Below are 12,121 nucleotides of genomic sequence, written 5' to 3' on the forward strand. Positions count from 1 at the left end.
ATCTTCTTTTTTATCTTTATACTTACCAGTGTCTCCACTGTTAACTCTTCTCCGAGGAATGGCTTTAACTCGTGCAGGTAAGATGGAGTGCTGTTTATCATATTCAGAAGCAACAACGGAGTAGGATCTTTGGAAGACGGTTCTCTTTGCGAGATCAGTATCAGTTATGGGACTAGTTTCCAAACTGCAGATAGAACAAGGTGACAGACAACTCAGGAGAAAAAGGGAATGACGTGACACTGTATTTACTTAGTTTACAACAGCGTAGTCAAATGTGTGAACCATGTGGAAGAATACAAATTCAAAGCCAACTTGACAATCCCTCTTTAAGCCTTTAAGCCGTAATTGGATCTTTCCAAATGTAATCACATTTTGACCGATTTCAGAACTGCATCTTAAAATTTTTGCTTCTCTTAAATCTACTTTGCATTTTAAATGAAAAAGAAAAGGCATCAAATATTCTAAGCTTCTCTCAGAAGCAAAAGCACTGTGGTGGAAGACACGTGTCATGATATTCAGGAAAAACAAGCAGATATATTCATAATAGCACTGAATAGGAAGAACAAAAATATATATATGAGGAAACTTAATAAGAGGGAAAGTGAAAGGATGCAATTTTCCTCTGGTTCCAAGTGTTCTATGGTTTCTCATTCTCTGGAGGTGCTACCCAAAGCTCTATCTGGAGCACGGCCATACCACAGTGTACAGAGAGAAGACGAACTGGTTCCTAGCCTCAGTTACATGATACTTAAAACTATTTGAGAACTCAGTGGTTTTCAGGAGGGCTGTCGGACACGGCTGAAGCGACTTAGCAGTAGCAGCAGGAACCAACCTCTTTCTTTTTTTTTCCTTTTTAACTATACAACATTAAAAAACAGTTACAAAAGTATTAAGGTGGTTATGTAATTTCTTTTATTGGGGCATTTTAAAGAAAAAGATAAATACCTTTCTTAACTTTCTAAGACAAATTTACAAAGTATTCTTTTTGTTTCTTTTCCATTGGTCAAGGCTGGTTTCAAATCCTATGGCCCTCAGTAAAGCTTATACATGTTCTAGTAACTGGCTAACTCTGGCCATGTTGTGTCCTCACTGCCTAAGTGAGTGTACATTCTTGTTTGAATAGATGATAGATGTTGTATATAACTAATGGGAGTAAAGGTGATCTTTTCTCTCCAACTGGATCTGCTATCAAGGACCTCACCTGATTCATGAATGCATGCCTTTTCTTACTGCTCTAATAGTCAGGACACTTGATGCGACTTCCTTCCTGAGATGGAGGGATGCATCAATATCAAAGAACTTCTAGAGCATTCTCTTCTACTTAAAATCTCTCTTCCATCAAACACTGGACTCAACAAAAATATAGTAACTCAAATACCTGGGTGGCATGGACTTCATGTTGCTCTCGGGCTCTTCAAATACGTTGGGACTGGCATCGGGAGTTACTGATATGTAAGGGGCTGGCACAGATGTTGAACGCAGGTACCTCATTTCATCCTGGAATAGGTTGTCATCTTGATAGCCCACGAAATTTTCATGATGATGCCTGCATTAAATCAAACCCAGTAACTTAAAGTATGATGGTAATACAGACACTTTCCATTTTTAACCTCCTTTGTAAAAGCAAAAATAACTCATATATCTATAATTGAGGAGTGTAGAGTATTAAAATAGTGGCAGATTTAAGGAGGAAGAAATAGAAGGCTGATAATTTTACACATAGGTATTCCAGGTACCACAAACATTTCAAATACAAAATTGAATTTCTTTCCTTTTGAGAACTTTTTCATCTTCCAGTGTTTCAGTGAGTGATCCCACCAGCTATCTGGGTGCCTTAAGCTAAAATATCTAGGTGTCACAGAGGGCTCAGCCCTCAGCCATGACCAGTCCTTCAGGCCTGTGGACGCTGGATTCCCTTTCACTATTCTCTCTTCTTGTTTCCCCATCATCACTGCCTTGCTTCAGGCTGATGACATGTCTCACATGGACTACTGGAGTACAGGTAGTGACCTTTATGGTAGGAACACGTGTTAGAGTGAAATGTGAAAGAGATTAGAGATATATGAAATGTTTCATGGGTTAGGGGGGGATATATCTATTCCCCAAAAGGCTAAAAATTGCAAAATTCATAATTAGAGTTTGCCATCAACTTTTACATGTTTTACCATTTGATTCTATCCTTTTCAAACTGGAACACAGAGGTGCTAGTTTAAGTACAATAAGCAGGTGACTGAAGCTGAAGGCTTGTTGTACTTGGCATTCCTGGTGATTTTTTCCAGCGTCCCAAATGTACTTAGTCTCACATTTTCATTTTTGTTTCCTGTTCATTTTATTGAATTATAAGTACAATAACAAACAAACAAACTACATAACTCTGCTTCTCAAAATGGAACTGCTGGTTGGTAAGTCATGCCAGCAGGCAATTTCCAAAGTGATTTAAAAAAAACAGCCAAGTGACATTACCTAGCTAATGTCTGCAGGTAGAGACAAGGCATTTTAACAGGAAGGTCCTCAGAAATGCCCTCTTTCACGCTGGGGAGTTGAGACTGGAATGGCTTTGCTGGATGGTAACACAGAATGCTGGGTTCGGCAGCGCTGCTCAGCGACAGCAGGAAGAGGGCGTTCGCTTTAATCACCTGGTGGGCTTCCATGGTGGGCAAGGCACGCGGAGTCTTGACTTGCATCGGCTTCCTCCTAGACTGCTTGACCTGGAGGGAGAATTTTTAGGGATCTTTTCCTACTTATATTCAAATATGAGATTTCTTAACCTAAATATTTTTGAGTTGCTAATACAAATTATTAAACACTCATAGAACTACTTTAAAACAATAATAGTGATTACCAAAAACAACATTCACTTCATGTTTCTGAACTGATTGAAACTAATTTATATCAAATACAAACTGTATTTTTTTATCTTTTTGCTGAAAGCTAAAAACCTAACTAGTAAAATCTACATGTAATTATTTAAATAAAAGAGTAAATAACGTGTGTGTGTGTGTGTATCTGGCAAATATTTTCAGTTAGATGTGTCACTAATGTGAATGATCCTCACTTTCCATAAATCCTTAATATAACTAGGTATTAAGAAAAAGAGAGGCGATAAACAGCAGAAAAAAGAGAAGGAAAAGGAAAAAAGAATTAAGAGAGAGAAAAGGTGAAGAGGGAAAGCTATGCATATGTAAGCAGGTGACTGAGTAGCACACAAGTAATAAAAAAATTACATCTGTCAACAGGGTATGTATGCTACACAATGGTTGTTTTTGTGTTATCCCAAGACATAATTTGTTTTTGTCATTAAAAACAGCTGACCTAGTGCATAAATCAAATTTGTATATTATTCCTATTATAAAAGCTGATTTTTAATATCAACTATATGAAGCTGTCTGATGACATGTTCCTATAAAGAGATTTTTTTTTTCCCCCTCCCTCTTTAGTCTCCCTCCCATCTCCCTCCCCATCCCAACCCTCTAGGTTGTTACAGAGCCTCTGTTGCTTTTTTTTTAATTGAAGGGTAATTGCTTTAGAGGATTTTGTTCTTTTCTGTCAAATTTCAACATGAATCAGCCACAGGTATATATACGTCCCCCCTCTTTTGAACCTCCCTCCCACCACCCTCCCTAGTCCACCCCTCTGGTTGTTTCAGAGCCCCTGTTTGAGTTTCCAGAGTTGTAAACTTCCATGTTGCTAAAAAGAGGTTTTTATAAGGTTTATCCTTATAATTCACAGTATAGCCAGAACAAAATAAAACTACCTTCTCCCGGGCAGCAGCTTGTTTCTCCCGGAGGTATTTTTCTCTGCAGCGATCACACACCAGATACCACGTGCTTCCCCCTATGCCACCGTCGCCACAGTTACCAGCCCATCCGCCACAGAAGTGCCCGATGCTATTGTAACCTTGTCCACCAGCATACCGGCCACAGCCTTTGAAGTAAGCACATAAATAGATACTGAACACCTAAGAGTCCTTAATAGTCTGATGCATGCTACCTATACATAAATGACAGATTTCCCTTCTCAAAGGAAGCAAAGTACTGAGGCAAATATCTAACTTTTTCACTTTTTCTTCCCACCCCCTCCCGCCCTGCCCCCACAGGCTGTTAGTTATATCCGCAAACTTGCATGTATGACCAGAAAGTAATCAACTAAATGATGTCTAAAATACTGAAGATACTCTACATAGGCAGATGAAAAGAAATGTAAGACATGGGAACATTTAGATTTATTTAAGCATGCCATAAATTTGGACAAAATAGACATAAAACGTTCTGTACGAATGGTAAATTTTACAGATCACATATTTTACAAAAGGTTTCAGTGTAATATGTAGGAAGAGAAAAGCATCTACCCAAATCCATAACAGGTGAATTTTGCAATACTAATCAATTGTTATAGAAATAGTTACATTTATCTAAAATACTGTCTTCTGATGAAACAGTTGATAATCTCTTTCACAGGAAGAGGCCCACAGAAATTAATATAATCTAATTTAATTTGCAGTTTTGAACAGGAAAACAATACAGTTAAAGGAGATTTAATGTTGAGACCTCTCCTGTGTGTTTGGACATGTTATTTCCACTGTGTGAGACAGCAATCCTTTGGGTAAAATGTAAAATATTTTAAAAGTTAACAATCTCTCAGAATGTGACAACACTAAAATGAAACAGTACTGAACTGCCTTGCCATCACAGCATTAGAATTTCTTTACCTATTTTCCACAAAACTTATACTGTATCGATAAAGCACTTTAAAAATTACATTCTAAGAAAACTATAAATTCTGGGCATAAGTGTCCCTGTACTTTAAGGTAATTCATGGAACAGCTTAACTCAGAAGCTACCGCATCTGTGTTTTATGCTAAGTGCTTACGTGTACTCTGTAACCGCTTACCTGGGTGAGCCTGCCTCATGTGGTATGTCACTGGGTACGGGTGGGACTCGCCACACAGCTCACAGATGGTGTCTTTCTCTGGCCCTCCTACCGCCAGCTGGGCCATCTCCCCAAACAGATTACCCCTGGGCCGGACTTCAGTCTTCTCTTTTTTCTTCTTTTCTTTTTTCGCCTTCTTATTCTCTTTCTCACACTCTTTCTTTTTGAGGACTGCACAAGAACCGGGACTTGGGAAAATCATATTCTGGGACGCTGCTTTGATAGTGGCCAAAGAGATGTCTTCCCAGAAAGCCACCAGGTGCTGCAGCGTCAAGGGCAGCGGCGACTTCGACTTTGTCGCGTGGTGCGTAGACATCTCAAAAGTGGCCTCGGCTTTCCCGTCTTCGCATTTTTCATGCAGGGGGGGTTCCTTCAGCATGGACAACACCTTATTTTTGTTGATGCTACCCATTTTAGATATGTCTGGCCCATGAGGTGCAATATTAAACATATTCAGTGCTGATGATATTTCCAACGAGTGTCTATTTTTTAATTTGGTTTCCTTTTCTTCTGTAGGCTGCTGGCTGTTTAAGCTACTTCTTATAGGAGCATGTTCTTTGGAAAGGTCTGGATTAAATTTTAAGAAAGAAGAACAAGCCATGGCATCATGTACTATGCCTTCGTGCCACAGGAAAGAGGCGAAGACGGCCCGGGCACACTCAGCCACGGAAGGAGACATGGCTTGTTTGGCTGGCTCCAAAGGTTTGGATCCCTCTCCTTTGAAGAGAAAGCTGGATTTTTCCTTCTTGGGCCTGGTGTGCCTGTTAGCACATTTTCGACTTATTTTCGGGGATGCCCTCATTTCCTGTTCCTCTTTCAGTGGTGCTTTTCCTATGCTGAAATGCACTTTATTTGAACCTTCATCCACACTCTTAAATTCACTGCTCTCATCACAGGTGCTGTCTGTTAGGCTATTGGTTTTTAAAGTACTTGAGGTGCAGACTTCAACCACCTCACTGTGGAGGTTTTCTTGTACCACGTGGGGAGAGGGAGCTCTGTTTTCGGATCCGGGGGAATCTTTAGAATCCTTTGGTACTGGTTTTGGTTTTGGTGATGTTGATCGCCCCCTCAAGGGTTCTGTGAGGGGCATTTTCTTCTTGCGGAGGGTATCTGGATCAAGGGTGTAAGAGTCCGATTTGGAGCGTTCCCGGGGAGGATCGAGTTTCGTCTTAACAGGAGCAGTGCTTTTCTGAGGTAGATTTTTATCATGCGGTGAGGAGGATCGAGGAGAACTAGCACCGGATGGGCTAGACCTATTGGCTGGGAGCGTCTTTGGCTTGGGAGAGGATGACCGAGAACCTGGGCCTGGGGACTCAGCTCTGAAGCCAGAAGACATCCTCCCGTCCGATTTTAGTGTCTGCAAGGTGTTGTGGTTGGGGGACAACGACCGACTGTGAGAATCTGACCGCAGCTTCGCAGCATCAGATTTCAACATGAGAGACTCACTAGCCGACAGCCCTTCTGTACCCCTTGGCTTCTTCTGGTCAGCAGTAGTCCGGCTCATACGTCCATCAGGTTTAAGTGTTCTACTGTGTTTGGAGGACAGTTCTGGTTTTCCTGACGTACAGACTGGTCTAGGAGATGTTGAGATGGTTCCTCGGTCACCTGTATGGTCCATTTCATAGTGAAACTTGTTAATATAATTATAACTTACTGATGATTTATCTACTAAACCATGAAATAAAAAATAACTAAAAAAAATTTGTGTTGCTTTTCATAGACAAAAATGTTTAAAAATTAAAGAAAAAAGGGGAACAGGGAACGATTTCTCAACAAAGTTCAATTACATTTTATAATTCTAATATTCTTATGATTGGATTAGAATAGTTTATTACTAACATATGAATGCTAACAGAAAAAGGATAAAAAGAAAAATAATCTCACTTTTTCCCAAGCAAAGCACTAGGAGTTTCTACACGGACACCATTTGTTTTCGGCATCCTGGCCCTCCTTCAGTGTCTCTCGCTCCTACTGTTTCATGCTTGCTTTAGAGGCACTACAGCAAGGATGTCTCTGCTGTCGGGAAGTGGTACAGCCTGCAAGATTATCTTTCCTGCCTAATATCAAAACTCCTGTCTTTATTGCAAGTGATATTATTGTTAGGAGGAAAGCAATCTGACTAAAGTGACTCAACTGGCACAAAAGAACTGAAAATCCATAAATCTTGCCAGAAGCATTCCTATTTTTTAAAAAAGGATACTTAGTAAATTGAGAAGAATTTGTTAACTGGTTACACTGCAGTTCGTTCTTTTTCTTTTTTAAAGGGAAACAAACAAACTTGGATAAAAGTAGTAAAGTGTTTTGGGGCTTGCTTGCGTGTGTGTGCGTGGACAGTCATGCTCTAGTTAATCTGACAAGAGAGTTTTGCCATAGAATCTGCCTCCTCATGGAAGGATCACAAAAGTTGATATTTTTGTCTGTTACTCCCTTTCACTGATGCCATGTCAAGAATGGGTCAATATAATAAGTGTTTGATAAATATTTGTTAAGTGAGTAAATAAACTCCTATTTTCTTAGTTTTTTTTCCCTTCTGCTAGTCACAATCTTCAGATTCTCTGAAAATCCATTATGGCCAACACCACCCCAGGGCAGAGGGGACAGCAGCCACTGCTGTGTAAGGGTCAGATTTTATAAGCCAAATATTGTATTTGGTAGAATTAGACATCAGCCTAGTCCTTGCCACTAATTCTGAGTGACTGATTCGTTTTTGTCACTCTGATGATGGAAATGCCTTCATCATCACATTTATTTCATAAGCTAAACCATACATAATGGTGAATCCAAGCAAATAAGTAATTAATCTTTTATATTTGGCATCTCTCTCTACAAGGTCAATGTGTGAATTTTCTAAAAGGGGCGTGCTTTCTAATTAATGATGCACAATTCCTCACAAAGGACATCTCTACTGTGATTGGCTAAACAATAGACTCTTTCAAATATCAGGAACACCATTTACCACATGCCAGCAAACATTGCTTGTTATATAGAGAGGGTCAGAGTGAGGGCTGCTCTATATCATATTCCTGTGCTTCATGTAATGGTGAGTAATTTTTTAAGATCTGTTAAGTGGTGACAGCTGAATACCTGCTGGAGTCTAGGTGCATAACTAATGCACAATTATTTCTTCCTGACATATATTTGTCAAATTACAAATCAATCCTGCTGAAAAAGTTAGTTTTCCAAAATATATTTCATATATTGAAAAAAAATGTCAAGTTAGCTAACTGTGGTAAACTCATACGCTAACTAACTAATGTGTATCTTCTTCATTTGGGTTTTAAAAGTTTTGAGGCATGCAGTAAGTATTACTAAAAATGGTCATATGGCTATTTTAAGTATCACTAAATATAAACACACTTTGTCAAAAAGCTTTAGATCATAAATACTTTCACATTCATCACTTAATTTTGTTTAATGCTCATGTTTATCATGTGTAAATTTAAGTGATAATAGATACTTTCTTAATCTCAAAAGAATTCTGAAGAAAAAATAATACAAGACAGGATAAAAATTTAGTACATTCTAATGAATTAGTAAAAATGTTAAATATTAATTCATTAATAATCTGCATTTATGCCAAAATCATAAATAAAAGGTTATATAATACCATTCTATAATATAATGTACCCATAATACTCTACTGTAATATGATATGCCATAGTATATACTACTTATGGGTTATACAAGACTATATACTACAGGGAGCAGGTTCTACAATTATTCTATAATATTATAAAGTATTACTGTCAACTGTAAAAAGGAGAAATATAAAACTGTTTTACTCATTTTTAAGAATACAAGATTTTTAAAGTTAAATATTACTCTAAGACAAAAATATGTGATTAGGAATATACGGTACTTTAAAAAACCAAAGCAAATTTTAAAATGGTCTGACATTTTACCAATTGTCGATAGCTTAAACATTTCTAAAATTACATGACTAAGGAAAATATAAGGAAGACTCAAGCCATATAGGATGGCTCTGAAAACAAAGGTAAATTAAAAAACTTAAATTATCAAACTGTTTCTCATAAAAAACTAAAACAGGAAAATTATTTTTACATTAAATAACAGAAAAATGAGTCTAAGACTAACCTGTCACATAAGACACTATATTCTTACAGATCACAATGTGCTCGAGGCTTACACATATACCACTTTGTTCTGGTCAAAAGGGCTTTACAATTCCCCAAAGGCATTTCTTTCTATGTACTTATTTTATTTAAGACCTCATACAGGTTTGAAATTAAACAAAAGTACTATTTAACCTACAGATATAGTAAACAGGCATATCAATTAGGATAATCAATACAATATTGAACAGATACATCACAAATTACCCCAAAATATCAAGTTTAAATAAAATGATAAACTTTAATCTTAAATGGAATGAGATGAAAATGACTGACGTGAACTAAAACTTCTTTTCCTGAAAGCTCCTATGTTCATTGAGAATGGCCCATCCATGAAGGCACGCATACCCACCCTTCAGTTTGTGAGACAGAGATGAGAGAGCAGAGGCAGGCCCAGCTACACCATAATTTTTGTAAATGCGCTCACGAGAAGCAAGGTTGCGAGATGGAGATTCTATAGTGGAAAACATTGGCAAAGAAGCAGCACAGATTCAATGGAAAAAAAAAATTTAGCAGAGAACACAAGCAGAAACAAAGCATTTCAAATGGTATGCACAACTATTAACTGCTATTCAAAATTTCATATTCTGCTAAGATTTTCAATAAGTTTATATCTCTCTAAAATTAAAAACTGAAAACAATGGTCAAATTAATTAATTTAGACTAATGACGACAGCGCCAAATGTGTTGCTTAAAAGTTAAATAACAGTCACAGCACTGATAAATCAAATTTGAGCATTTCTTTTCAGACTAATCTTTCTTTAATTCAGTTTTCTTTAATTTGGTGCTCACTTACTTATAAATGAAAGTTTATAAGTAATTTTTTTTTGGTAAACAGTGTGAGATAAAAAAAAAAAAAAACGTTACTTACAGTTTAACCTATTGTCCTCTGGCTTTCTGTATGGACACAGGACTATAATTTTTCCAGTATGCATCTCAGAATGGACCCAAGTTGACATTTACGGTCGACTACTTTTCTGAGTCCATCTTCAGTAAAAACTACTAGTGCCAATTCCAATACTTAGCGTTTGTTTTGTAGATCATATTACTGAGATACCAAATTTTATTTACAAAATGTCTCACAACACAAACAAAGCAAAAAAAAAAAAATTACAAGTCACTGAAATGTTAAACACATTAATGATTCACCATGCAGAAAATGAAGTCCTTAAAATGAAAAAATATATATATTTTTCAAAGAATTAACAGAACCTTTAAAGTGGTCTTTCAAAAGCAGTATGCTTCAAAAAGAAATGTCTAAATCTGAAAATTAATCCACTATTTAAAATTTTAATTTATGGCAGTTAAATGTAATCAACTGAGCTGAAACAAATTCAGGTAATAAGGAGATAAGTTTCTTAATATTATTGAAATAAAAAAATGAATATACACATCTCAAGAGAAAAAGTAATGGTTGACCGATTCATCATTATGGCCAAGATAAAAGATGAACTATTCATAAGCCAAATGTCCTATACATGGTACAGTGTATGTATTATGTGTCAGATAATGTCCTAGAAATTGAGCAAAAAGTAATGAATAGAAACGAAGTCCCTGCTCTTATGGAACTTATCTTCCAATAAAAGGAGAAAGACAATGAACACATATACCCTAGACGGAGTGGTGATAAACTTGGGAGTCGTAAGCACACTGTTGTTGGGTAATACTCCACGCCTGGATAAGACCACTCGGGGATCGAGGTCTAGATGAGACCTCGGAATACAAACCTGGACATTCCTAGAAATACAGAATAGAGGAGGATGTAGGAAAGAGGTCAGAGGTGAACAGCTGAGGTAGGAGATAACCCTCAGGAAAAGGAAGAAGATGTTTCAAGGGAGAAAGAAAAAGCAATCCTGTTAAACACTGCCAACAGAGCAATTAAAATGAAATCTTAGAATTGACAATTGAACTTAGCAAAACAAGTCAAAGACTGACTAGAGTGATATCGGTCAATAAGGACAACTGCAAAAACCCCTTGTAAGCTGGTTCAGGAGAGAATGGTAGGAGTGGATGGAGGGATGGACTCACATGCCATCAAGTCGTGTCATGTTCATCTAAGTTAAAAAGCTGTTAAAATTTTAGTATCTTTGAGCATTCTTCTCTTTAAAGTCTATAAACTCAAAGGTATCAGACTCTACAAAAGGAGTTCTTACGCTATTAATACTCAGTCTGCAACTCTGCCTAAAAATGTCAGTTCGAGTGCCAGTTTTTGACTGGAATTCAAGGGCAATTCAAACTGCCCATGAAAGGACACAGTTTCATAGCCTGGTCACTAAAATTTATGAAGACCGGGTTTAGCAAGGGGACACAAGAGCAAGAAATTAGAAGACTATCTTGATTAAAAATACCGATAACATAAATGTACAAAACTACTGATACACAGACACTTGTAGGATAAGATGTTAGAGGTTTAAGGACAAACTCCTGGAGGAGGTTCTGAAGCCAAAATATGCTTGAAGTCTTTTCAATATGTTACAAAACCTAAAGAGAATAGGTATGATTCAGAGTGAAGAAGAAGAAACAAATATTTTTTGAAAGTCTAAAAAAGGTTACTATTAAATGCCTAAATAAAGTAACCTGTGATTTCACACAACACTACTTCTAGTCATTTAATTTTACAAAATTTGCCCATGTTTAAAATACTTTGAGGAGAAGGCACTGGCACCCCACTCCAGTACTCTTGCCTGGAAAATCCCATGGACAGAACAGTCTAGTAGGCTGCAGTCCATGGGGTCGCTAAGACTCATGTCACTTTCCCTTTTCCCTTTCATGCATTGGAGAAGGAAATGGCAACCCACTCCAGTGTTCTTGCCTGGAGAATCCCAGGGACGGAGGAGTCTGGTGGGCTGCCATCTGTGGGGTCGCACAGAGTCGGACACGACTGAAATGACTTAGCAGCAGCAGCAAAATACTTTGAACTAAAGATTTATCTTTCAATTTAAAAACAGAAGTAATCTGAAGAGAAACATTCCTACCTATGCACAGAAGAAAAAATTGATCAGCTTTTAGACATCTGATGAAGATTAATCATGCACCTTTTTATCTTGCTTTAAGATAAA

The 12,121-nt window shown here is 37.4% G+C and overlaps 1 protein-coding gene across 11 annotated transcripts in view; it reads right to left on the minus strand.

Annotated features, from left to right (window-relative positions):
• MYCBP2 (MYC binding protein 2) overlaps positions 1 to 12,121 on the minus strand; it is a 260,797-nt gene that overhangs the window by 36,157 nt on the left and 212,519 nt on the right. For all 11 annotated transcript variants that reach the window (XM_055542695.1, XM_055542698.1, XM_055542697.1 and 8 more), the window contains 5 exons: positions 4,891 to 6,534; positions 3,755 to 3,924; positions 2,464 to 2,708; positions 1,379 to 1,546; positions 27 to 184 (listed from right to left, as the gene is read on the minus strand). In XM_055542695.1, the coding sequence (XP_055398670.1) occupies positions 27 to 184; positions 1,379 to 1,546; positions 2,464 to 2,708; positions 3,755 to 3,924; positions 4,891 to 6,534 (2,385 nt within the window). The remainder of the gene's footprint in view (positions 1 to 26; positions 185 to 1,378; positions 1,547 to 2,463; positions 2,709 to 3,754; positions 3,925 to 4,890; positions 6,535 to 12,121) is intronic.

Source organism: Bubalus kerabau, chromosome 12 (genome assembly GCF_029407905.1).
Source record: "Bubalus kerabau isolate K-KA32 ecotype Philippines breed swamp buffalo chromosome 12, PCC_UOA_SB_1v2, whole genome shotgun sequence".
In the NCBI taxonomy this organism is placed as follows: domain Eukaryota; kingdom Metazoa; phylum Chordata; class Mammalia; order Artiodactyla; family Bovidae; genus Bubalus; species Bubalus kerabau.